Below are 25,398 nucleotides of genomic sequence, written 5' to 3' on the forward strand. Positions count from 1 at the left end.
CGGAGATTGCTGGCTGATGGAATTGGCTGTAGGGACTTTTGGGGAATACAGGGTCATGTTGAAATAATACAAAGATGTTGGTCATGTTGAAGATGGATACTGGACAGATGTTCACTGCGGTGTAAAGAGCAACCAAGAATAATGATGAGGCAAAGCCTATGAGCCACACTCCTTGCAGAGCTGCTGTCTGCTGAAATACTCTTGTCAGTCAATGCTGGTGTAACCAGTAATCATGGGGAGAGCCAGTGCCCATCTTCTTACCTCCCCAAAGAGTTCTCTGAAGTTAACAGCATTCACTGTACGGAGTGTTTTTCACTGTGCTTCTCTCTCCTGGTCCTTGTGCTTTTCCCCTCTAACTTTGCAAGCTCACTTTAACGTTACTGTGTTGTTTTTATTTATACTAGACATCATTATTCCTTTATGCTGAAATGATCTTAATGTCTTAATGTTGAACACTTAACTTGAGTTGCAGTCACGAGATGGCATGAAACTGTAGTTGTGGCTTTGCAGTCCTAGCGCTTTTCTTACCCCACTTAACCTCTGGTGGTGTTCAGCGTAGCGATCGACTGATGTCTCCATTGATCCCTGTCCTGCAGGAGTACCAGTGAGCAGCAGAGTGTCAGCAAAGATTCAGCAGCTGGTCAATACACTAAAACGGCCCAAACGACCACCATTACGAGAGTTCTTTGTAGATGACTTTGAGGAATTGTTAGAAGGTAAAATGACTGTTTTTCAAAAGGTTTGGGGATCTCTTACTAAAACTCTGTAAAATGTTTGTCTCGCACATTGACTTCCTAGAAAGCTAAGTAAGCCCTCCCTGTACTGGCAAGTACCAAAAAGTGTTGATATTCAGTGGAATCTGCTTGTAGTGAGCTTGGATATAGTACAGTAGAATCAAAAGTCTCTGTTGTTTGCTTGTGGTTCTGCTTGCCATGTAACTGCAGAGGAGAGCAGGGGAAAGCTTTGCTCTGAGGGTGTTCAGCTGTGTATTATGGCCATTTCTTTTAAACACCAGTGTGAGAAAACCTGTCAGTGCAGGAGCATGTGAAATGTTTTACACATCCTTTGTGTAACAGAGGAGCATAAAACAAAAAGAGCAAACTGTAAGATAGAAACAAGGATAAAGTCAATAAATGGAAATTTGTTTTTAAGGAGGCCAATGCTTTGAGAATTAAGATTTGTCATGATATGGTGATTCAAATAGTCTTTGTAGCAGGTTATGAGAATGTTCTAGCAAAGCCTGACTTAAATCGATGTGTTACTGATGACTTACTGGAGTACAATTTTTCAGTAATTCTACAGTACATGTTATTATTGAGTTTTTGACAGGAAAAAGTATTCTCTGTCTCTCTTTAGGAATAAAAGAAAGCACATGCATTCCTAAGGTGTATCAGTTGCTTGATCTCTACTGAAGTTAAATGTTTTTCTGTTTTATTTCTCTGTTACTTCTCAAGACCTTCTAACGTCATTATTTTCAGGAAATTTTGCAAAGGTAACTTATTCTCTTGGTTACACAGGTGTACACAAGGTATAGAATTTACATGGTAACTGTATATCTTTTCATAATCATAAGTTCAACAGCCAGATCCAAACCAGCCAAAGCCAGAAGGAGCTCAGATGTTGGCTATGCGTGGGGAACAATTAGGTGTGGTTACAAATTGGCCACCTTCTCTGGAAGCAGCTTTGCAGCGATGGGGGACCATCTCACCGAAAGCTCCTTGCCTAACCACTATGGATACAAATGGAAAACCACTGTATATTCTCACTTACGGTGAGCGTTCTTTGACTTCCTTGTGCTTTTATGTATAGCACGTAGTGACTGCATCTATAGTAAATAAGTAAATGTATAATGAAAAAAGCACTCAAATTATGCATCTTTTCCATATCTGAGTAGGGCAAAAAAAGTTCTTAAGCTGTTCATGTCCAAGTATGAGTTTCTGAGATGTTATGAATTATTATACAAAGAGGAGCTGATACATCCATAGGATCACAGATTGGAAATTAAAACCAGTTTTTAAATAGAAGTGTATACTAGGGCACATTTCCCTGAAGATTAAGGTCTAAATCCATTGCCCTTGGATATTTCCAAGTTTTGTTTTGAAAAAGCAGAACCTGGTATAAAAAATTTACCAGCTCTCTGAAGAAGTTAAGATAGGATTTTTTTTTTCCTGTGTTCTACAGCTATTTCAGTAAGTGTAATATGAATTATTTCTTGTGGACATAGTTGTTAAGCTAGCAAACATACTCCCTTGAAGTAGATTTGCCAAAACTTATTTCAGTGTGATCTTTGGAATGTTGATGTATTTCAGTGTGTTCTTCATAACAGTCTATTGTACCAAGAAAGGCCAAATGGAAATAAGCACAAGGTTATCTTTGTCAAATAGCTCCTAATTTTGAGAAGTTAAGGATACTTTTGGGAGATATTCAAAGGGATTATTATGAATAACCATGAAACTTTGAGAGCAAGCCAGAACACTTCTGTCTGTTATCGGTATGGATATAAAAATGATTTTGCTTTTTGTTATTTCTGTCTTCTCAGGGACCTAGAGAATATATTAATAACAAATATTCTGTGCAGAGAATATTTTTACATACTGTGACATAGAGGTATTGTTCAGTGCTGAATGCTCCTTCCCATTCAGGATTTAGATTGAGTGATGGTCCTTGGCTGAAAAGAAGTTTGGGATTGCAAATACAGTTAAAGGCTTTTAAAGCATACCAGAACTTTAGGAACTTAAGGTCATGCATGAAACATTTTCCCTCAGGTACCTCAAAGTTAAGAAGTTTCTTCAATTAGGGGGCACACGATTCACCACTGATCAATGGTTTTTTTCCTTACGGGCATTTACTTGGAAATAGAAAAGAACTTCTAAGTTTGCAATTATGTGTTTGCAGAAGAGCTATTCATATCATCTACTGAATGCCCTAAATAAGTTTGACAGGACTGGAAATGAAGATATTAGTGAGAATCAGACCATTTCTGAATATGGGATTCTGTCCAGAGTCAGAGCATATGTCCTACTTCTGCTGAAGGACAGTAAGCTGAATAGATCAACCTGAAGAGCTCCTCCAAAGGGCTCGTGAAGCCTCCTAGCTTCTTTCTCTTTCCTAAGCTATCTCCTCCTGAACATCTCTTCTGAGCTGTCTAAATCCTCAGAAAAAATAGACAAAAGCTTTTTTTCATTACTGTCATTTAGCTGTGCTTATTTTTTCTGTTGTCTTTTAATAGTTCCCAAGGTTTAAAAAAAAAAAAAAAAAAAAAAAAAAGACTTTCCTTTTTCTTTTTTTTTAATAGATAAAAGAAATGAGAAATCACAGTTCACAGAAGATGGAATGAATTATCTGCTAGCTGGATTTCAAGCTGACATTCTTTTTCTTTCCTTTTGGCATAACACATCATGACTTTCTTTACTAATTTTCTTAATTTACAGCTGCCTTTGTAAGATCATTATTATTACAGATTTGTCATTTTGTGACTTTATGAATGATTTTGCTGTAATAATGCCACGTTTTGGTTCTGCACTATTTTCTAGCAATTGTGGCATCTTAAGAAGTAGAACGTTAAAAGAAATTAAGCTTTGATCTCAGTAAAGAACTCACAAGCATAATTTTTTATCCCTGTGAATTGTACCACTGGCCCTGTGGTAATAAACTTTTGAAAGAGGAGTCTACCCACAATCCTACCGTGTGGTATTAATATGGCTTTGCATGCATTTCTTTTTATCAGATGACCAAAAGTTTAAAATACCAACACTGAGACCATCCAGTAGCCTCTGAGTTTGTATCTCACCGTTTCTTTTGTGTTCTTTGCCAATTAATGGAAACAGCATTGCAGGGTTTTTCACATGTTCACAATTTTGATAAATACTCAAGATTTTAAAGAATAATTACAAGTTGAGAGGTTTGCTCTTGGCATGTTACACCCACTTATTCATTACCATTACTTTTTACTGCTCTGCTTCAATGTCCTCTCCTATCCTCTTCCATGTCTGCATGGAAGCTCTTATTCATCCTTCAACTTTCTGAGCAGGAGTAGGATTCTGCACGATTTCTTTTCTTCCCTTCTCCTTTTATATAAAGCATCTTTTCCTATTTCTTGTGAAGGGATCCTGGGTTTACTTGCCTATTCTAGACCTCTTTCCTTCTCTCCAGTCTGAGTTCAGGGATGTCTCTGTGACAGATTTGTAGCTGTCAGCTAAATCACATCATGGTTGAGCAAGAGTATTTATTCCCATCACACCAAGCATTTTCAACTCCTCCTTTCTTGTTCAACATAGATAATATTGCTCTCCTGCCTGTTCCTTGTGCTATACCCCCAGTATCATAAATGATCCGGGTGTTTCTTCAGTTTTGTGCAGCCATTCAGTGTCTAAACATTGCAAGTCATTTTTCACAAAGACAGTGAGTTTAAAGAAGTTATTCTTCCAGCTCTAGGCTGAAATAATCTCTGCCTTCCATTTCTCTGTAGGAATTTATGTAATTTTTAATTCCTTGTATCTCCTATGAGATGATTTTTCACCATATTTTCCTAACTTATGTCTTCTATAGCATGTTTGGATTGTAGATAGAAGTTAATGGCTGCACTTCTTCCAGACTTGATGTTTAAAAGCAAATTTTTTAAATGATTTGCTTAAATTCTTGAAATTATTTGCAGTGTCCCAGTTGTAATTGTTACTCAGTGTACTCAGAGCTCATAAACTCTTTCTAGTGAATGAAACACTATGAATAATTACTTATTTCTCAAATATTTTGTTCCTCTGGGAACTTGGTTACGCGGAGAATATCTTAGTTAAGTTATTCTCAGTTCCTTTGTAAGTCAAATCACTGAATATGTATAAACTGAAATGTCTGAGATAAGGGAGGGAAATATGTCTTTATAAGGCTGTATGCATATCTGAACTCTGACTAGAAACCTAATATATGCTTTGAGGAAAAGGAGGGCAATTTCTTACTTAAAGTTAATCAGAGCAGTCAGGCAGCTGATCTTGGTATTGTTGGTATTAAAAATGAAACATTTAGTGATTTCTTAGAAGAGAAACATGAATAAAGGACAATTAAATCCTATCTACTACTTATGCTATAACAGCTACTTTTCTGACTGTAAAATGATTATTCTGAGAAGGATCAGAATGCCTGGGTAAAAAGCAAAAAGCCAAAAGCAATTGGGGAATAAGCAAGTTTTGAATTCTTTTATTGTAACCGTTATAGAAGGCAACAGTACAAGTGGCAGTTAACTATATCTGATTCAGAAAACCTCATTGCCTTCATGTAACTCTTTCTTTAAAATATTTTGATGCCGAAGTTATGCAGTCTTAGCAATGGTGTTACACCTTCTAGTGGGGGTATCTTGAAATGGTTGAAACACAACAAGAGACCGAAAATATCCATCAGTGAGCTGTGCTGCAGCTGGTGTGCAAACCCCAGCCACCTGTGTCCTCTTGTGGCCAGGATCTCTAGGTCAGGAATTCCATAGTTACCAGGAGGAGAAAGGGAGCTCTGCTCCTAGCTAAGTAGCTATGTAACCAGATTGTCCTTATCTCTGAAATGACTCATTGGTTCCAGAGGTGAGAGTAATAAGAGACAGCTCCTTATCAGTCAATGATACAATTGTTTAATGCTTTAACACTTCTGTTCTTTGACAAAGAAAATAACTTAAAAAAAATCTGTATTACAAAATCGTGATTTTTACTGGAATATCAACCACTATAAAAGCAATATTACCTCTATTCTGAGTGTGCCTGGGGCTTTTATTCTCTGCAATAAATGGTTTTGTTATTTTGTTTGGATATTTTTCCAGAAAGATTACTGTTTCCTGTGCTGCTTAGGATGGATCTAATTAGTTTATGAAGAAAGTGTTAGAAGGGTAGCAGAACTGTGACTATTATTTTGCAGCATGGAAAAAAGTGCTCCTTTGCCTTCTTTGCTTTAGGAAGTCTGCATTTAGACCAGATTTAATATCTTCCTTTTTTCTTTTTAATGTAAGAAATGTCGTATTGTGTTCTTGAAAGAATGAATGTTTGACAATATTATTTTCAGTTAAGTTTTGGCAGTCTCGCAATTGCTGTGCATGGAGATTGGTAAGCAACCATGAGTTTTGCTGAGTTAATGCTGTGTGGTTCTTAAAAGCATATTCAGTAAGGGAGTTGACTGTGGTTTGTTTTGTCTTCAAATTTTCTCCCTCTGCAGCTTTGCTCTTATAACCTTCTTTACATTCAACACAACTGTATAGTCCTTTTTCTGGTCTCTGAAGGAAAAGGGATTTACTGTAGTATCGCATAGAAAGTATATATCTTTTATCAACTGTTCCCTTTTTGTTTGTGTTTTAAGACCTGGAGGTTTCCTTTACCCTCATAATGTCTTACTTAACCAGATGAGCTATTAATTCTGTAAATTTTTGTAGGTAAAAGACACTGCCCTCTGAGTAGGCTGTTATAGAACAAGATTGATTACAAGTGACATTTAAAATAAGTGGTTATTGCCATAGAGTTGATGCTACACAAGCAAATCATAATTCCAGCAGTACACACACACACACAGAGAAAGGAATTTGCCCCACGTGGATGTTAACAATGTTTGTCACATCTGTCAGGAGGTGAGGTGATGTTTTTCATCCACTCCTGCTATCTGCATGCGCAATGCCTGCAGGGCACAGCTCAGCTTCAGAGTCATAGCTGCCGTATCACGTGCTTGCTGATACTTGCTGGGCACTGGGAATGCTGAGCTTGGTTTACAAGTGTGGGAAGAGCATTAAAGGTGACTTGGCCTTACTGCGTGAACACACTGCTAGGGCTTACAGGTATGGCAGCAATACTTGTGACAGGTGACAGGAGTGGCTAAGGAAGATGTGTTTGTCATTAGAAGATTTATTTTGGTAAATGGTGAGGCAGTTAGAAAGACGTCAGGCAATGGCAGATACAGGGAAAAGCTTGATTTCTTAGTGTCTTGAAGAGTTTTGAAAGATTTTGGAAGCCAACACCAAAATAAACAGCTTGTTGAGAGGTGAGAAGAAGATTATAATTTGTAGTAGTGACCAGGTGTATGTTTGCTGAATTTTATCAAGTTTGGCTTGTTTTCACAAATTATTTGAGGAGATTCTTTGGAAACTGCGCAGTTTGGTTTGTTTGGGAGATTGTTGTGCACCTGAAAACTGAAAAACACGGGTCCTTATTGCAGGCTGTTACCCAGGACACCTGCATGTGACTGGCAGACACAGCACAGGATGTGCAGGAGCCTGGCCCCCTCTGGAGGTACACTGATGGTGCCACCAGGCACTCAGATCTCTCACTAGTGGCTTAACCTCTCTAAATGGCTGATCCAGCCTTTGTTTTCAAACTAAAGAAAACATTTGTTCGAATTAGACTGGAGCAGGGTCTGTTGCAATGGGACAACGGAAAATGGTTTCAAGCTAAAAGGGTGGAGATTTAGACTGGATGTATGGAATAAGTTATTTACAGTAAGGGTAGTGAAGCACTGAAACGGGGTGTCCAGAGAGGTGGTGGATGCTGTGTCCTGGGAGTCATACAGAGTAAGGCTGGACAGGGCTCTGAGAATGTGATGGAGCTGTAGGTGTCCCTGTTCATTGCAGAGGAGTTGGACCAGATGACCCTTCAAGTTTATTTCCACTCAAACATTTCTATGATTCTTTGACTGCTGGATGTCAAAGCCAGGGGAAACAAATACTGCAAAATACTTGCAAAATCCTGGTAAGGCAGACAGCAGGGCACTCAGACTGGACCAGGCAGGGCAGTGAATATAAAGAGGGCCGCAGGCTCTGGGTGCAGCAGTAGTGCGGGTGGACCTGCCTGGATCTTGCTTTCCATCACTTCAGGAAAGCAAGGATTTGTTGTTTGCTACAGCAGTGTTGCTATTATGAGCTGAGATGTAGACTGGTTCAGCCCCTACTGCCTGAAACTGCTGTTTTGAGTCTCCTACTTCTGCTCTCCCATCTTGAATCCAACTTAGTAGAAGACGGATGGCAGCATGTTATCTGAGGAAGACCTGCTGAACTGACAACAAAGGGCCATATCCTCAGCAACCCCCAGCAGCAAGATTTCCTTTGCAGCCACGTGCATTCATGGTGGGTTTCCCCTGCACAAGGATCAGCCCATCACGAGGCGAAAGCCCTGGATGGAGCACAGCTGCTCCCTCTCCGGGGCTGCCCTCTGCCCCGGGGCAGATGCACACCCTACTGAGGTCAAGGCAAGGTCTCCTCACTGGGATTTGCGGGAGAGATTTTAGCAATCAGCTGTTTCCCAGCAGTGTCTAATCTCTCAAGTTTACAAAAGAAGAATTACTCTGAATTGCAACCTAGGCAGAAGCGAGGAAGGAAGCACTTCAAAGATTTCCTTCTTTATAACATCCTCTGTTCCTGAGAGCTTTTGTCCTGCAGTCATGGAGCCCTTTGTGTTTCTCAGTGAACTGGCAGGCCGAAAGCCAAGGTGGCAAAGCAAACACAGCTCAGTGTGCCTCCGGCAGCACCTCATCCAGCAGCGCAGGCCTGGCCCTGGTGACTCACGCATTCCTGGCTCCAGCTCCTGCATTGCTGCTCACTTTGCAGCTCTTCTTTTTCAGGAATGAAGCTGGAAGAGTAAAGGCGAGCTTCCTGTTGAGCACGATCCTGGCCAAGCTCTGTGTGAGTTTGCTCTGGGATCAGTGCACTGATGGCTGCCCTGCACACAGTGGGACCCTCTGCAGCTGGCACTGGGGTGCAGGTGACTGCAGAGGCATTCTGGGCTGGGGCTGTGGAAGTGCTGAGGGATGCAGGAGAGACCTTGTGTTCCAGATCCAGCACAGCTCAGTGCCAGTTGCCCTCCTTGATTCAGTTGTACTGTGTACCCAAGTACTTCTGAAAGAATGCACATAAGTGCTTTAATAGGAATAGTTCTTCAGAGTTCCAATCTCAAAGCAAATATCATAAGGTGGCAATTTTGATATAAGAAATATGAGTGTGAATATGTCACAAATGCAAATTTATAACAAATTTAATCTCCAGTAGAATTTTCACAGCACCCCCTTATGTCTCTCGGATGAGATATTAAAATCTCAATGTTCATTTTTAAGCTCAAAAGTGTTTTATGTAAAGATGGCTGTTCAAATTCAGGACTTTCGCCAGGCTGTCGATTTCCATTCTCCATGTTTCTGTATCGCCACTAATTGTTCTTTTAAGATTATCACCACTGAAACTTTAATGCTATAAACCTTTAAGAGAAGGAACGTTTGCTTTTCTAAGATGCTTTGCTTTTATTCTACTTGCTTATCCTTTCTAAGTGTTGACTGTTGCAACAGGAATGCTTTAAAGACTTTTTTCCAGTAAGTGCATTTTATGCTATACTGTTATGAGGGTTAATTCTGCAGAGCAACTCCTGTATTGATGCTGTTTTCAATGGAACAGAATTAAACACTGAGGCAGTTCAGCATCCAAATACTGGAGCAGTTTTAAATATGTGAAAAACTTGGCAAAGCTTAATTTGCTGAGAAAATACTGCCATTTTCACAAGAAGTAATTGCACTTAGGGCTTTCTCAATAACAAGCAGCAGTGACCTTCCAATTTTCCTTAAGAGTTACAAAAGAAAATCTGGCCTTCTCCATTGTACAGAACTTTTATATCAGATTGACACTTAAATTAATATAGTAGTATAGCATTTTGTATCCAGAATGCAGAGGAATTTATAACAACTGTTTGACTTAGTTATAAATGGCAATTACTGCTTGTTTGGGAGCCTGAACTGCTGAAGCCCATAGGTAATCTGTTGTCAGAACCTATTATCGTTTAAGTTATTGTTGGGCATGAATTAAAGATTCGTTACTGTCAGGCTAAATACTGCTTCAGGACAGAGCTGAGGGCCAGCCAAGAACAAGGTCTGCTACGGTAGGTGTTGTTCAAATGGAAGTAATGAGGTTCTGTAAACAAAGGCTCTATGAAAGAGCCTGCATCTGGGATATGCTGGTCACTTGAAGGATTAATGAAAGGCACAACGGGGCCAATGACATCTTGATGAGGTCATTTTTTCTTTAGAGAATACTGGGGTGAGGTCTTAGTGAGGACAAGCCAAGTGCAGGAATGGAGAGGTGAAGTAAAGGAGAAGAAGGATGATAAAGTGAAGGGATGTCTGGGAGCAAATGAAATGCAAGTGAGGGTAGGGAAAGGAAGAAGCCAAGTTAGACTGAAAAAGGATCATAATTAAAAATGAAACATGGCATACAGGTGTGCTAAGGATCAGAGCGTCCCTGCTGCTTCAGTGTGCCCCTTTGGTTTGTGGGGTGTTTTCTGTTTGTTGGATTTGTTTTTTTTCTTGTTTCTTCTTCTCTGGACTCCTTTCCTTTTACCCTTGGTGGGCTGGACTGGGAGAAGTGCCAACCATGATTCCCGAGTCATACTCATGGAGGGAAGCCCCCTGCATCACGCAGGGCTGAAATGCATTTTGTCCAGCTTGCGTATAAGCTGTCTCAACTTTGTGGTATTCCAGCCACTTCTAGCAGCTGACTTTGGGACTTCAGATGCAATTGCTGCATATTAAGATAACTGTTTTTGCCTTGAAGAAAACTTCCCTTTTTTGTTTGTTTCTTTTTTTTTCTTTTTGTATAAAAATGTTGCTGTCTTGAAGTTCAAGAAAGCATCCAGTACATATTTGAATACTTCCATTAGTTGCAGCAATGGTATCACAGTTAGTTGGAAAATTCATACAAATTTTCCTACAATTTTTTATTGCTGAGAATGTTATAATTAATTCTACAATTTTTATGTTAATAGGCAAACTTTGGACCAGAAGTATGAAGGTTGCTTACAATATACTACATAAATTAGGCACAAAACAAGAGCCAATGGTACGACCTGGAGACAGGGTGAGTATCTCGGTGATTTGTAATTTCTAATAGTTCAGATGCCATCTCAACAAAGAGAGATTGAGGTATTTGGGGTGCCCAGAGGGAATTAATGCTGGGTGCTGAGGGCAGTTTGCCTTTCACTCAGGAAAGGGCTGATCATTCAGACAGATGTTTTGAATTGTATATTAAATCATTTGAGCTAGTATCCGCTGAATAGCAAGTTGAAGTTGTGGCAACATCAGCAATAAACGTTCCCATGGAAAGTGATTTTTGGACATAGAGCAGCTGTCTGTTTAGCAGAAGTTTGCATATAGAGCCTGGAGGTGTTGTGTGGTTTAAAACTTACTTACTAATGACTTCATAGTTGTTGAGGTGGTAGAAACAAGAGAAACATAGTGGAGGACAAAGGCAAACAAAGGAAGAGCATTTTGGCAGCCAGTTAAATAAATAAATTACCCGGACTGGTAAGGTGGAGAGTATTTCCATTTCTTGTTCCTGACTGATTCAATTGCTGCTCGAAGCTGAATCTAGGTGAATGGATAACATGCATAGACGGCAAGCAAGGGTTACAGAGCTAGTCTACCTTCATGCTACCCCTTTTCCCTGCCAGAATGTGTATCCAAATTTCCACTGGTCTCATTCTGTGTTGGCTTTAAGTTATGGAACAGAGATTCCAGAACAAAGCTGTCAGAAATGCACATTTTAGAAATGACTTTGTAGTTTGAGTTTTGAATGTGAAATTAAGGATTCCTATTCCAAAGTATGATAGCAGTCCTTAAATTGCTGGTTCACTGGGTTCCCTTGTGCCATATGTGAGAAATGTGTACATTATATTTTTCTTACGGCTTCAAAAATGAAAGCGTGCAGTAATACTTCCCAGAAGTAAAAAAAAAAATAAATTTAAAAGTGAAACCTGACAGTCCTTTTTTTGTTTCTTTTGGAAATAAGTCATAAAGCATTTAACTAAAGGATCTCTAGATCCTTAATCTAAATTGCTTCCAATGACAGCATTCAGACAGCAAGATCTGAAGAATCTCTTTTGCTTGATTTTACAAGCATGTGTCTAAGCAGCAGCAGAAGAACCAAGTTGTTCAAGTGTAGCCATTATGAGAATCCACCCAGAAGGCCGTAAAAGGAATCAAGTTCAGAAATGGGTAGAGACGTGTATCTCTCTCTGTGTTGTCTACCAACCGCCCATCTTTGTATTAACTTAGTGCAACAACCACTGACATCTCCTAGCATTAAGAAAGGACTTGTAGATAATTCGGTCTGAAAGCTGGAAGTTCAGCTAGCACAGGACACATACTGAACAAATTGCAGTTCTTCTAAAATAAGTCTACCTTGATTATGGTGAGGCAAATGTTTATAGCTGAGCGCTGAAAGCATATGCTTTGTGTTGTAAAAACATCTTGCCTAACATATCTGTGTAACGGAAACACAATCATTTGAAACAACTTTATGTTGAGGATGAGGTGTCACAGTACTGCTGATGTTTTAGGCTATTATTGTGGCTGTTACCCCCCTGTTGTAATAACATAAAAGCTTTCTGACCTCTTTGAAGGTGACTTTTTATTCTAAATAATGTATTTTGTGTGACAGCAGCTAGAGGTACTTTTGAAATACCAAATGAAATACAGGTGCATATTTGTGATCTTTTCTAAATCAGAGGGTAATTGTTTCCTTATGCTAATATGATATCAAACTCAGAAAGGGGAAAACTTTTCCCCTTGAAAAGCATCTTCTATCAATACAGTCTCTATTTTTCATGGCTGCTGTTACATCACTCCTTAGTTTCTTTGTCTGAGCCAAAAGAATAAGTGTATGAGCCTGTGTTTGATTCTCTGATTCTGATATAATTATAGTACATGAAGAACTGCATTTGCCTTCTACAGAAACTTCAAAAGTTCAACCTTGTGTCACCTCAGACAGCTGCCTGGAAATTAAGCTTTCTCTCTAAAATATCTGCCAGATAACCAGATTCTCGACAATGTGCTGTGTATTTTGTTTTCCTTCAGCCTTATCCCTTTTGGCTGTTACACTATTTATTTGTTTGGTACAGCTCTGTTAGTGATTAATGTCTTTTGAAGAGGAAGTTAGTGCCTTATTCCCACTAGACTTCAGCGAGAGTTTTTCACCTCTGTCAGCTCCTTTGAAAAGATTCTCAGCAACAGTTTCACTGTGTGTATGTAAACAAAGAGCAAAACAAAACCAACAATCCTCAGTGTACCTTTTGGGATCATTCAACGTCTTTTAGATGTTCACTGGGCTCAGCAAACTCTGCTATCCCTGCAGTGTACCAAGCAAAAACCCTTTCCTTCCATTTCCCTTGCGGATGTTTATGGTTTGTGTTCAGAGAATATATGCACTAACTGCAAAGCCATCTCGAGTAGTTGTATTGTTCATGTCCTAGCTTACAGACATGACAGCAGTGTATTTTCTCTGAAGTTTCTGAAGTTACAATCTTCTGCTTAGAAACAAAGATATTTTTGACCCATTTGGCCATAGTTTGATTCCTTTTAGCTTAAAGGAATCCATTTAATTTATGGAAGGCAACTGTTTTGATACTATAAGAAAATACAGAAAACAGTTCTAAACTATAGCAACTGACTCTTGGACAGTACATAAAAACAGTGTTTTTGCTCTGAGACATTGAAACATGCAATTCCTACAGATGTCAAATCAGTTAAAACTGAAGACTTGTTAACAGTTTCAGCAAATTTTAAGGTGCTGTGATAGTTCATTCTGATCTTATGTGCAAACTCAAAGGAGTTAAGATAGAAATTATGTGCAGTGCCTCTTGCATGCTGTTTCAGGTTCCAGCCTCTGAGGTCATTAACAAGTAATTGATGGCAAGGAGAGGTGTGGACTCTCTAGGCTACTAAATCCATAGCTAGACTGTGCTTTCACATATCCCCATCCGTTTTGTACCTGGAGGATCTAAAGAGATTGTAGTGTCCATGGAAGTTAGCTGCCCAGTTTGCACATTTAGGGAAGATGGGCACCAAGTGGGCATGCAGGTGATTTTCTGTATATAATATTTTATCTAGAATAGGGTGGGGTAGGGTAAGGTAGGGTGGGTAGGATACGGTAGTTCATTTGAAAGGAAAATACAAAGATCACTGAGTCCAATTGCATGACCTCTTCAAGGCCAAAAGTGAAAGCAATATTACTGAGCGTATTGTCTGAATGCCTGCTGAACGCTGACAGGCATGGAGCATCAGCTACCTCACTAGGAAGCCTGTTCCAGTGTTTGAGCAACCTGACAGTAAAGAATTTTTCCTGTTGTCCAGTCTGACCATTCCCTGGCACAGCTCTGTGCATTCACGTATATCCTGCCATCAGTTATGATGAGCAGAGACCGACACCTTCCTCTGCACATCTCCTCATTAGGAATTTGTAGGGACCCATGAGGTTACCTCTGGGCATCTTTTCTCCAAACTGGACAAACCAAGTTTCCTCAACCTCTACACATAGGATATACCTTCCAGCCCTTTTACCAGCTTTATGATATGTTGCCAGCTTGGATGTGACATTCACTTTTCTAGACATCATTTGTTTGTGTTCACTAACGACACAGAAACTTCTGTGCTTGGAAACAGTCCAGTCCTAAAATAAGATTATTGTGTGAGGCAAAGCCTCGGGAGACAAAATGTAATTGTTACTGATTGACATAATGATATAGTAGGTCTGGGTAATCAGAACTGTTTTCAGTAACTTAAAGGAAATACTAAATTAGAATGTAAAATTATTTCATTTGCTTGGTTATTTAATATCTGCAAAGCAATCAGTAAATTGAGAATCAGATGAAAGATATTGTCAATGTAGGAAACAATGCATCACAAAGATGTTTAACTACGACCTAAGTGAAAACATTCGTAAAAGGAATGTGTGTCAGAAGAAATTCCTTCTGACTCCTCATTCATCCTTCATTAGGTATTTGAATGATTATTACTGAAATGTTTCTGTAATCACCTCTCCAGAAGGAAGATGGAAACTCCAACCATTGTCAGTTGAGGCCCATAATAAAACATGCATTTCAGGAACTCTTTAACACATGTCTCTTTGTTTCAGGTAACACTTGTATTCCCTAACAATGATCCTGCTGCTTTCATGGTAGCATTTTATGGCTGCCTGCTTGCGGAAGTTGTCCCCGTCCCTATCGAAGTGCCACTTACAAGAAAGGTAGGGAACCAAATCTCTGTATTGCATTTTAAAACTTGTCAGAATGAATCATGACCAAGCCTAAGTTTTGATTATATTTTTGTGGGTAACTAGCCCTGACTGTACAGATACAAAGATAGCGTTGTGTGGTGAGTTGTATATAGTTCCTTCTTTTTTGGGATGGCAAATGTCAAGATGTGCCTGCAGTTGCAGCAAATGCTGGAGGGCTGCCTGGGAAAGGAGAAGAAAATTTTGCAAGAGAACAGTTCTGCCAGCCTTACATGCAATAGTCTTTGCAGCATCTCCAAGCATAGTGATGTTGGCTACTGACGAAGAATCACTGGCAGCAACTGCTGATTTTCTACCTGTCCCTGCAACCAAAGCTATAATACCACTAGTTCTGTGTATGCAACTTCAGAGCATTTAGGGAAATGCCTTCTCCTGTGTCTGTATCTGCATTTGTATCCTGAAGCTTCTGTCACCACTGTCATCTCTGCCAAGGGTCGCCTTTCAGCAAAATGAGTTTGGGAGTTCTCGTCACAGAGCCAATTCATAAACAAAACTGACCACAGCAAAAAAGGTTTCTCAGATGCAGTATTGGTCCAGATTCCACTGTTAGTTCCTTTGAAGGTGTTAGCAGGCAAGTAGGGCTGTTTCAGATTGAAAATATGCTTGGGGGTAATGAGGGGAGGGGGCTCAGTGGTGTAGATGAACCACAGTTGGAAAGCTTATACTGATGCTGATGAACATACTTTTTTTTTGAGGATGCATACCTTTGAAGCTGTAAATATATTTATTCCAAACTCTTTTTGTCATGTCCTCTTAATTTTAGCTTGGCTGGAAGCAAAGTTTGTTCTAAGGTACTGCTAATCATCCCTTTCGTAATGCCTTTGTTATTAGTTAGCTCCAATAATGCCTAACTTTAATTGTTTGGTCTGGAATTGTCTGTGCAACACATCTTCCTTAATCCTCTTTGTGGTATAAGCTAATGCTAGTTATTTGTAAAATGTTATATTTGAGTGCTCTGAGGAGAGGACTGGACTGTGGAATGACTGTAATGATCTTATCAGAATCATGCTGCGTTTGCATCAAGCTATCACTGTGCTTTCACATTTGAGTGCAGCACTATAAGGTAATTTGAAGTAGTAACATAAGGTGAGAATTATTTCTATAAAGAGATTTTACATGCATCAACAAAGTAAGGCAAGTAGACTGCATCCATTGGAAGGTCATACGGAATGTTCACAAAGGTAGCTCTACTTTCATTCCACAAAAAAGAAGCAATGTCTTTTAGGGATAAAGAAATCTAGTATGTCTTTCCTTGTTATTTTCCTAAGCATAATCACATATTAAAATACATGGATAGATGTAAAATGTATTTATTTTAGAACATCTGATACCATATCCGTCCAGTAAGCTATAAAATCCAGCTGTCCAAGCAATCTGATCTAGCTGTGCACGCCCCTGTGCATTGCAGGGAAGTTGGACTAGATGACCTTTAGAGATCCCTTTCAACTCTGAGGATTCTATGATTCTCCAATGAAATACCCTATGTCAAATGAATAACTTACCCCAATTTGGCTTCACCCCGTGTTTTTTTAGTATGTGCATATGTATGTGTATAAAAATAGGCACTTACACATGCAGATACGTATATATTTATATAAGGCAATAACTACAGACTCAGTCTGTTTAACTATTGCCAGGATCATTCCATAATGTTTAAATATTGCATTGATAAAACAATAACAAAGATGTCAGCAGTAAAATTAAAAAGCAACATGATATGTCATCTGTAAATAAAACCACGCAATCTCACAGCATATACTATTACAAATATTTCTGCATTTGTTTATGTGGAGCAGGAACTGGAGTGGAAGCAATGAGATGAAAATCATGTTCTGAGTAGTCCCAGAAGGAATACCTCTGCTTGGTCAAATGGCAGCAGATCGCTTCTGGCATCCGTGGGAAGATGTCATTTGTGTCATCACACAATGGCCTAGGCTGTTCTTTTGTAATTTACCATCATTTGTTCTCTTTTCTTCACACTTCAGTAAGTTCTGGCAGTGTACGTTTTTTGGTTTGTGTTTTGGAAGACAAATGCAAACCAACAAATAGACCAACAATTATATTATAGGCTAATATAGACTTAGAAAATAGCAAGTCGATGTAGATGATCTATTTCAGGGAGTTAGATTATGAGCTCATCTTTAAGATTAAAAATGTGTGTTAATAGCTTTAATAATGTTCTGCATCTTCATAAGGAAGAGTTTTTCACAGCTCGTTGCAAATTATGCTTGACAGTTCAAAATTGAACAGAAATATTTGCAGCCAGGTAGTATTTTGGCTTATATGTTACTTTGCAGGCATCTGTGCACATATGAAACTAAAGCCTGCAGCCCATATATTTTGTGTGTATTCCCTATCTTTGTATCATGAGTGTAATTTCTTTTAGCTTTTGACAGTTTATTTTCAGGTTCATTACTAGCTGAGGGTCCATCTCGTGCTCTTTCCTTCTGTATCACATCTTCGTGTTGAGCTAGAAGTACTCTGCTTCCCCAGAGAACTTTAGGAGATGTGTTTGACATGGCAGCTGGGATGGATTGCCTGGATTCCCAGCCACCAAGTCTTCAGTTTTATTTATTCTCAGAACACTTCCTGATCTTTAGCAAGGATCCAGGAGTTGGAATTTGTGTCAGCATGATTTGGGCTCTTTGCAATTAGGAAATCAGATCTAAAATTAAAAACTGCAATCCCAGGCTTTTTTTTTTTTACATCAAGACTAACTTTATTCTAGAAGTATTCAGGCACTTTACAGTCACTGTAGCAATAGAGTAACCATAATGTTTGTTTTTTTTTTTTTTCTTTTCTTTTGTATTTATTTAAAATATGTTTTTAATTTCTTTTTCTTCAGATTTTGCAGGATATATTTTATTCCATTTGATGAGCACCATGAAATTTATTCCACTACTCTGATACAGCCAGGGGAGTTAATCTGTTTTAATCTTAAAGTAATGTTTTTGCTCTCCAAGCACATTCGTAATCATGCTCAGTCACACACTGAAGATAAGAATGGTGATTCTATGTAGATCTTTATGGCCTTTTGTCACAGTTGGTGAAGATTTGTAGCGGGTTATGACATGAAAGCATATAAAAATCTATTTCTCAGTCTCTGTTTCATAGCCTGATAGGCTTGATGCTAAGTGTGCTTCTCCAGTTTCTAGCTGACAACACGATTTTAAAGTACACTTGCTTGTTTTCATAGCAAATTTGATGATTCTCACTCCAGGGCAATTCTTTTTAAAAAAAAAAAAAAAAAAAAGCAACGTTTTTTAGAGAGTAAAAGTGGTATTTCAGGAGCTCTTTATAGTAATCCTGAAAACTTCAGTTAAAGCTGTAACGGCAGCCAGAGAATGATATCTTTTTAAAGAGCCCCACTCTTTCATTTGATGGCAGAATTTTGTTCCATTGGAAATATGTCTCAATGTTTCTTCTCATATTCGGACATCTTCAGGACTTGAGATAAAATGTGTTTCCTCTCTGCTTTAGTTATTATTGCACTGTGTCTGATATACTGCTATGTATATAATTTTCTATGCAATGTCTTCTGACAACAACTCACCTTCCTGCACCAGATGTAAAACAATTGTTGTATTTTTCCTTTTGGTGGCACAGCCTTTCAGACCCAGCCACAGCCAAACCCTGGTGCACTCTGCTGGAACTGCATCAGCACTGTGCCCACATCATGCTCCCTATGCTCTGCAGCAGCCATGTACTGGGCACAGGCCCTTGCTCAGTAGGCCACCATAAATCCGTGATCCCTTAGACTCTGTGTTTTCTTTTTATGCTTCCAAGTTTAGGAAATTGTAGTTTCCTAGAGAGAACCAACATCTAATATTTTAGGAGGAGGTTGTTCACACAGAGGATGGTGAGGCACTGGAACAGGTTGCCCAAGGAGGTTGTGGGTGCCTCATCCCTGGAGGCATTCAAGGCCAGGCTGGATGTAGCTCTGGCAGCCTGGTCTGCTGGTTGGTGACCCTGACCATGGCAGGGGGTTGAAACTATATGATCTTTGAGGTCCTTTTCAACCCAGGTCATTTTTTGACCCCTTGCCAGAAATAACAAATGTCCTCTTTTATTAAGACTTTTTGACATTAAAACCACTCATAGTTGTAGATTTCACATGCAAATCATAGCCAGACAGCAAAGCACTCTTTCTGATGAGACAGCTGTTTTCTTCCTCTTAAAGCCAGCTGTGAAAATTGCATCTGCTTTGTGTTTAATTTTTTATTAACGTCTTTGATAGTTGTATGTTTTAAATGGAGGGTTTTCTCAATTCATTTTCACTTTTGTTTCTAAAGTGCTGGTGCACCAGAAGGATGCCCTGTTTGTTCTTTGCCAGCAAATGCTTGTCAGCGCAAAGGCAAATGGAGTTCAAATAAGCATTGTAACAAAACACAAGATTAGTTCAGCGTTGCCACCTAATTCTCATTTTGAAACCAGTCTGGAATATGAACTGGGCAGGAGTAACCTTTATCAGCCCAGCCTTTGCACTGGCTGTCTCTTCCTTCCTTCCATATTAGATAAGGACGTGCGCTCTCACTTGCAGAGAAAGGAACATAATTGTTTTCCTTCACACAAATCCTCTCACAAAGCATTACAGAAATGACATTAACTGCATACTGAAATGCAGCCACACGTGGCATTTTTTTATCCTGACAATGAATTATCATTCTCTGCAGCAGCAAGAAGACAATTTGCCTCCAGGTAGAGGTGAAAACCTTCAGGGAACCTTTAATAAAAGTCGTTAGAGAACTTTGAATGGCTGCCTACAGCAGAGAGGATTTCCATCTTGCTTCATCTGAAGGCTTGATCTCCCTAGGTGTGTGCAGACATCGTCTGAAGCTGAGCAGACCTCGTTTTTTGTACCTCAGCAAGTGCTCTGCCATCTGGAAATGTGAAATGGTAGCTCTGAAGCCAGCATTTGGTCTCAGAGCTCATGCTGTAATATTTGAGCTGTATCTTCTGCCTTCCACCTTCACTACTTGCTGTTTCAAGCTGTAAGTTGTGGAGGCAACTCTCTCCCTGCCTGTGCAGGTTGGACTGTGCTGGTTCAGTGGTTTCACCTGGGCACTGTTGGACCTCTGAGGCTTTTTCCACCCCTGAAAAATTCAGCAAATTATGGTGTTTGTGGCAAGTGAGAGTTCACCGAACTAGCAGATTAACATTAATTAACAAAATAGCAAATAATGCTGCTGAGAAAACTATATGTCCTGAAGATATAAGTAGATGATTGGATTTCTTTTTTTTTTTTTTTTTTTTAATTTTTAGGAAATTTTTGGCACTGTGGATGTTTGTTCTACATTCCTAAGAAGAAAGAAAGACAGCTGGTCCCTGAAAGGGGCAAGAATCGATGCTTGAAGTCAGAAGTCTTTTTCTTTGCCCGCATGGAATCTTTGACTGCTTCACATAAATAACTCTATTTTCAGCTCAAATCTCACTACAAGAAGGATATTGAGTCTACTCCAACCTAGGTGATTCTGGTTCTATATGCGTATTTTGAGGTGCTTCAGAAAGCAAATATGATTTTATTTTTCCTCTGGTCTCCTTGATACCTCATTTTAGCCTAATCTATTTGACTACAAAAATCTGCGGTAAAAATTAGTCAGATATACTTTGGGACTTTATTATGCAGCCTTGCTTTGAATATCAATGTATTAAGGCAACTGTTCTGTATTTCTGGTTGCTTCTTGTGCATACATCTACTTCTATGGCTTTGCTCTGCTGAAGAGCCTAATGGATAGATGTAAAGTTCATGAAAGAATCATGACAGGACACTGTGTGTAAAGCTGACATACTGCTGTGGAAGCACAGCAGCTCTTAAGTAACAACTATGGCCTAGACTTGAAAATCGTTACATGACTTTTTAGCCTCCATGCCCATATCCTCTTGATGACAGTAAAACATAATGTGCTTTCTCTAATGGGCACTTGACTATCTGAAGTGCTCCTGAAACGTGTGTACAGCTACTCAATGAAAAGTTTATTGACAAATCAGATTAGATCAACAAACAGTGATACTGTCACCACTGTGCATCTGCCATATTATCTCTAAAGCTGAAAGCATTCTCCAGGAGGAAGTATCTGTAAACTGTATTATTTCCTAGAATCTTCATAGAATCACAGAATTGCAGAACGGTTGAGGTTAGGAGGGACCTCACTGGATGTCATCTTGTCTAATCCCACTGCTTAAGCAGGGACATTAGTGCAGCCTATTTGAGGGCTTGATTAGTCTCACAGTAAAAAGGCATTCCTTTATATTCAGATGGAACCTCCCATGTTTCAGTTTGTATGAATTGATGACATTTCCCCTGAATCTTTTCTTCTCCAGGCTATACAGTCCCAGTTCTCTCAGGCTTTCCACACAGGAGAAATGCTCCAGTCCCTTCATCATCTTTGTGGCCCTTCGTTGGACTCTCTAAAGTTTCTCTATATGTTTGTTTCTTGTACTGGAGGGCTCAGGATCTGACACAGTACACTAGATGGGGCTTCTTCAGTGCTGAGTAGATGGAAGGGATCGCCTTGCTTGACCGACCTGCTGGCAGCTTTGCCTAATGCAGCCAAGTATGCCATTGGCCTTCTTTTCACAAGAGCACGTTACTGACTCATGTCCAGTTGGTGTCCACCAGGATCCCCAGATCCTTTTCTACAAATCTTTCCAACTGGATGGCCTCCAGCATGTCCTGGTGCCTTGTTCTTCCCCAGGAGCTGGACTTTGCATTTCTTGTTGAACCTCATGAGCTTTCTTCCTCCCTTGTCTCCAGCCTGCCCAGGTCCCCCTAGGTAGCAGCACAGTCCTCAGGTATATCAGCCACTCCTCTCAGGCACTTCTTATTTCCGAGCAGTTCAGAAAGCAGACACCATCTAATGCCTTCAACATATTGTATGATTTATATTGTTTGAGCTGAGAAAATATCTAGGTTGTGGAATGCCGTTGTCAATTTGCAGATTGGTTTTTCTAATCATTTAAATAGCTGCAAGGAAAGAGACTGTTTTCCTCTCAAGATAATATGCCAAAGGACAAAAATGTTTCCAGCTTGCAGTCACTTCTGATCAATTTTGTGTGTTGTTTTCATTTTGACTTCTATCAGGATGCAGGAAGCCAACAGATAGGCTTTTTGCTTGGGAGCTGTGGAGTTACTGTGGCCTTGACAAGTGATGCATGCCATAAAGGACTGCCTAAAAGCCCCACAGGGGAGATACCACAGTTTAAAGGTAAGCTATCTCTTGTTTACAGTGGATGTCTTAAAATTTACTACAACAGTCATTGTATTTGTTTACTTGGAGTGGGTGAAATTAAATTCTAAATTCAGCTTACGTGCAGCCAGGACCTGTAACACATCGCATGCCACAGGAGCAGCCACGGCTGTTAGGGTGCTGTTGCCCAGCTGTGTGTTATCGGGCCATTGTTACACATTGCTGCTCCCTGTTTCTAGCTGCCAATGGGTGTGATTTGTTTCATGGCCAGCTCAGCTGGGCTACCAAAACCATCATCAGTCCCAAGATAGAGTCAGCCAACAGATTTTGTGCTATAGTAGATGAGAAGCATTCAGACAATTCAGTCCTATAGCTTAGAGGTTGGGACTGTAACCTCTGGTAAGAGCACGGTAATAAACTATTTGGGTCAGTAACAGCTTAAACTGCCTGGCTATTTCTTCGGGGTTGTCTGAGCGCTCCTCAGCGCTTGGTAGCTGTGTTAAGAAAGCCATTTTGAAAAATCTTTTTTTTCCATGCTACACTGAGGTTTAAAAGCAGAACTGTTTAGATAATGGTGATGTGGATATCCAGGAAAAAACTTCGGCCGGGAAGAATTTTGTTGTGTCTTGTCCTGCAGAAGCTCAACAATAGCTGACTTTTCTTTGTGACTGTGTCTCAGGGTGGCCAAAGCTGCTGTGGTTTGTCACAGAGTCTAAACATCTCTCCAAGCCTCCTCGTGACTGGTTCCCACATATCAAAGATGCAAACAATGACACAGCTTACATCGAGGTGAGTTAATGAAGACTCATCTTCCTTTGAATCATTGCATATGGCACTTCTGGATTAGATAAACATAATTATTCATTTGCTAGTCACAGAAGCGAAGAACATCCTGTGTTAGTCTGTTAGTAAGTAATATTTTCTAATAAAATCCTGTAGATTGATTTCAGAAAAGATAATGAAATGTTAAATTGTATTTCAGGAGTTTTTAACGTTGATGTTTTATGTCATCTACGCAACTGTCACAATATTACATTAAATTTGCCTTGACCAACCTAGGTCTCGTTCACAATGTGTACTTGCCCAGCAGCACTGAGATGTACAGACAGCAAGCTTCACAAGGAAGCTTCAGTTCTCATATCCCACCCTTCAGACCCTTTGAAAAAGAAGGAACTTCTTGTTCAAAAGCTTGTCTGTGACATACTGCTTTGTGAGTCACACTCTTCCCATAAGACCAACATCAAGAAGGGAAAATTAGCAATGCTGTTAGGCTTAATTTTTCTCTTATTATTTTTCCATTCTACTTCTGTGTAAATTCAAATGTTTTGAATTCAGTGGTGTTAGCACTGAATTTAAATGACTATTCAAAGGAATAAGTCCAAGGAAAGATATTTCCTGCCTTTGCACAGTCAGAACACTGGGTTCAAGGAACAGAAATAAGTCCATTTTCAGTCTTGTTGATTATCTTCATTATGGAGAAAGAGAAATGTTTGATTTGTTTTAATTGGGACTGATAGTTTTCAAACTCTTGCATAAAGTTGCAAAAATTGCCATGATCATCAGCAGTGATCTCTTTTCTATGCTGCTTTCTCTTGATTCTCATACTCTTGCAGTCAAACAGCTTGTGTCTTTCAGAATATATATAGAGAGATAGATTATTATAGAGTCCAACAGTGATTCTGTCATCAGCTCTTATTCCATGCCATATATGTCACAGAAGGGAGTTCAGATTTATTAGCTGGCCTATAAAATCTAACATGTTAACATTGAGCAGACTGAACTAGGTTTTTCTCTGCCAAATTTAGCCAGTCCTTTAGCCATTAACATGGTCAGAATTCTTAGAATCGTTTTTCCCCAATGCCTGTATTCCAGCAACAGATGGATTTCTAATATTGAGCCTGGGAAGCTTCAATCAGGAAGAGAGATCCTGACTGAAAAAGTCATCCCAACCTTCTCAGTACTTCTCCCTTCTTAAAATAGGATCATCAAATGTGCCCAGTATTCACCTAATAAGAAACATTTTCAACTATTAAATAATGGAAATGGGGCACCATTTCACCATACACTGACTTTCTCTACTTGATTCTTTTTAGTACAAAACATGTAAAGATGGAAGTGTGCTCGGGGTGACTGTGACAAGGATTGCACTGCTGACGCACTGCCAAGCCCTGACCCAGGCATGTGGATACACAGAAGGTATGGAGTACACTTACCTTGTTTTAGGAAAGTGTGAGTTGTAATTTGTGTGATTTGTCATTTTTATTCTTGTCTAATGCACAGATCTGTGTTAAAAGCTTGCAGGTTTTTTAAAAGATGTTTTTTTTTTCCTCATTGATTTCAGAAAATGTACTTTTAAAATATCTTTATGAGAGGTACAAAGAAAAGACAAATAATGTCCTAGCCAAGACAAATCCCACAGTGGAGGCTTACTGTGAACGTTAAGCTTTGAGGTCATCAGTCATGTTATACTGAAGCTCACTCTATTTCCTTCCTTTGAGTGTGTTTGATTTGAGTCGATGCCATTTTCTAAAATATCAACTCTTTTTGTTTTCTTTGGACAGCTGAAACAATTGTGAATGTATTAGATTTCAAGAAGGATGTTGGTTTATGGCATGGGATTCTTACAGTAAGTATGTTTTTTTATTTTCTGTGAATATTTGAAAATAAACTAACCTCATATGCCTACTACTATCACAAACTGGGATGTCCTACAGTTTCCTCTAATACAATATTTTCTGCTTTGAAGGCAAAAAATATATGACTTAAACCCACAATCCTCTGCTAGTGCACTTACTCGTAATGAGCACAGTAAAGATGTCAGTGTTTTTACGATCATATCGAGTGCTCTGGCCCCTTTCTTACCATCTCATTCTGATCTCGTTTGTGAATGTTTTTGAGATCAGACTTAAAAGCAGAAACATGTGAAGAGCGTTAGTACTTTCCTCTGTAAGAATATGGTCCAGTGGCATAGCTGTATTGCCACTGACTTGTCTATCCAAACTCCCACAAATAGGTGTTTCTGCAAACATGAAAGCATTTCTCATACTTTAAGCTGCGTACATTTTCTTGTTGCTGTTCGAATCTCTTCATCAATTTATGTAGGAGCCAATTGCCATATTTTTATGTATGACAGAATGCTGTTTGCTGATCACGTTA

The 25,398-nt window shown here is 39.3% G+C and overlaps 1 protein-coding gene across 6 annotated transcripts in view; it reads left to right on the forward strand.

Annotated features, from left to right (window-relative positions):
• The window catches only part of DIP2C (disco interacting protein 2 homolog C), a 290,929-nt gene that overhangs the window by 188,417 nt on the left and 77,114 nt on the right, over window positions 1-25,398 (forward strand). For all 6 annotated transcript variants that reach the window (XM_042817356.1, XM_042817357.1, XM_042817358.1 and 3 more), the window contains 8 exons: window positions 597-716; window positions 1,574-1,771; window positions 10,752-10,843; window positions 14,897-15,007; window positions 22,137-22,260; window positions 22,922-23,031; window positions 24,336-24,438; window positions 24,804-24,868. In XM_042817356.1, coding sequence (XP_042673290.1) covers window positions 597-716; window positions 1,574-1,771; window positions 10,752-10,843; window positions 14,897-15,007; window positions 22,137-22,260; window positions 22,922-23,031; window positions 24,336-24,438; window positions 24,804-24,868 — 923 coding nt within the window. The remainder of the gene's footprint in view (window positions 1-596; window positions 717-1,573; window positions 1,772-10,751; window positions 10,844-14,896; window positions 15,008-22,136; window positions 22,261-22,921; window positions 23,032-24,335; window positions 24,439-24,803; window positions 24,869-25,398) is intronic.

The sequence above is a fragment of the Centrocercus urophasianus genome, unplaced genomic scaffold, assembly GCF_019232065.1.
Source record: "Centrocercus urophasianus isolate 14NV4802_14NV808 unplaced genomic scaffold, USGS_Curo_1.0 seq_16, whole genome shotgun sequence".
Lineage (NCBI taxonomy): Eukaryota > Metazoa > Chordata > Aves > Galliformes > Phasianidae > Centrocercus > Centrocercus urophasianus.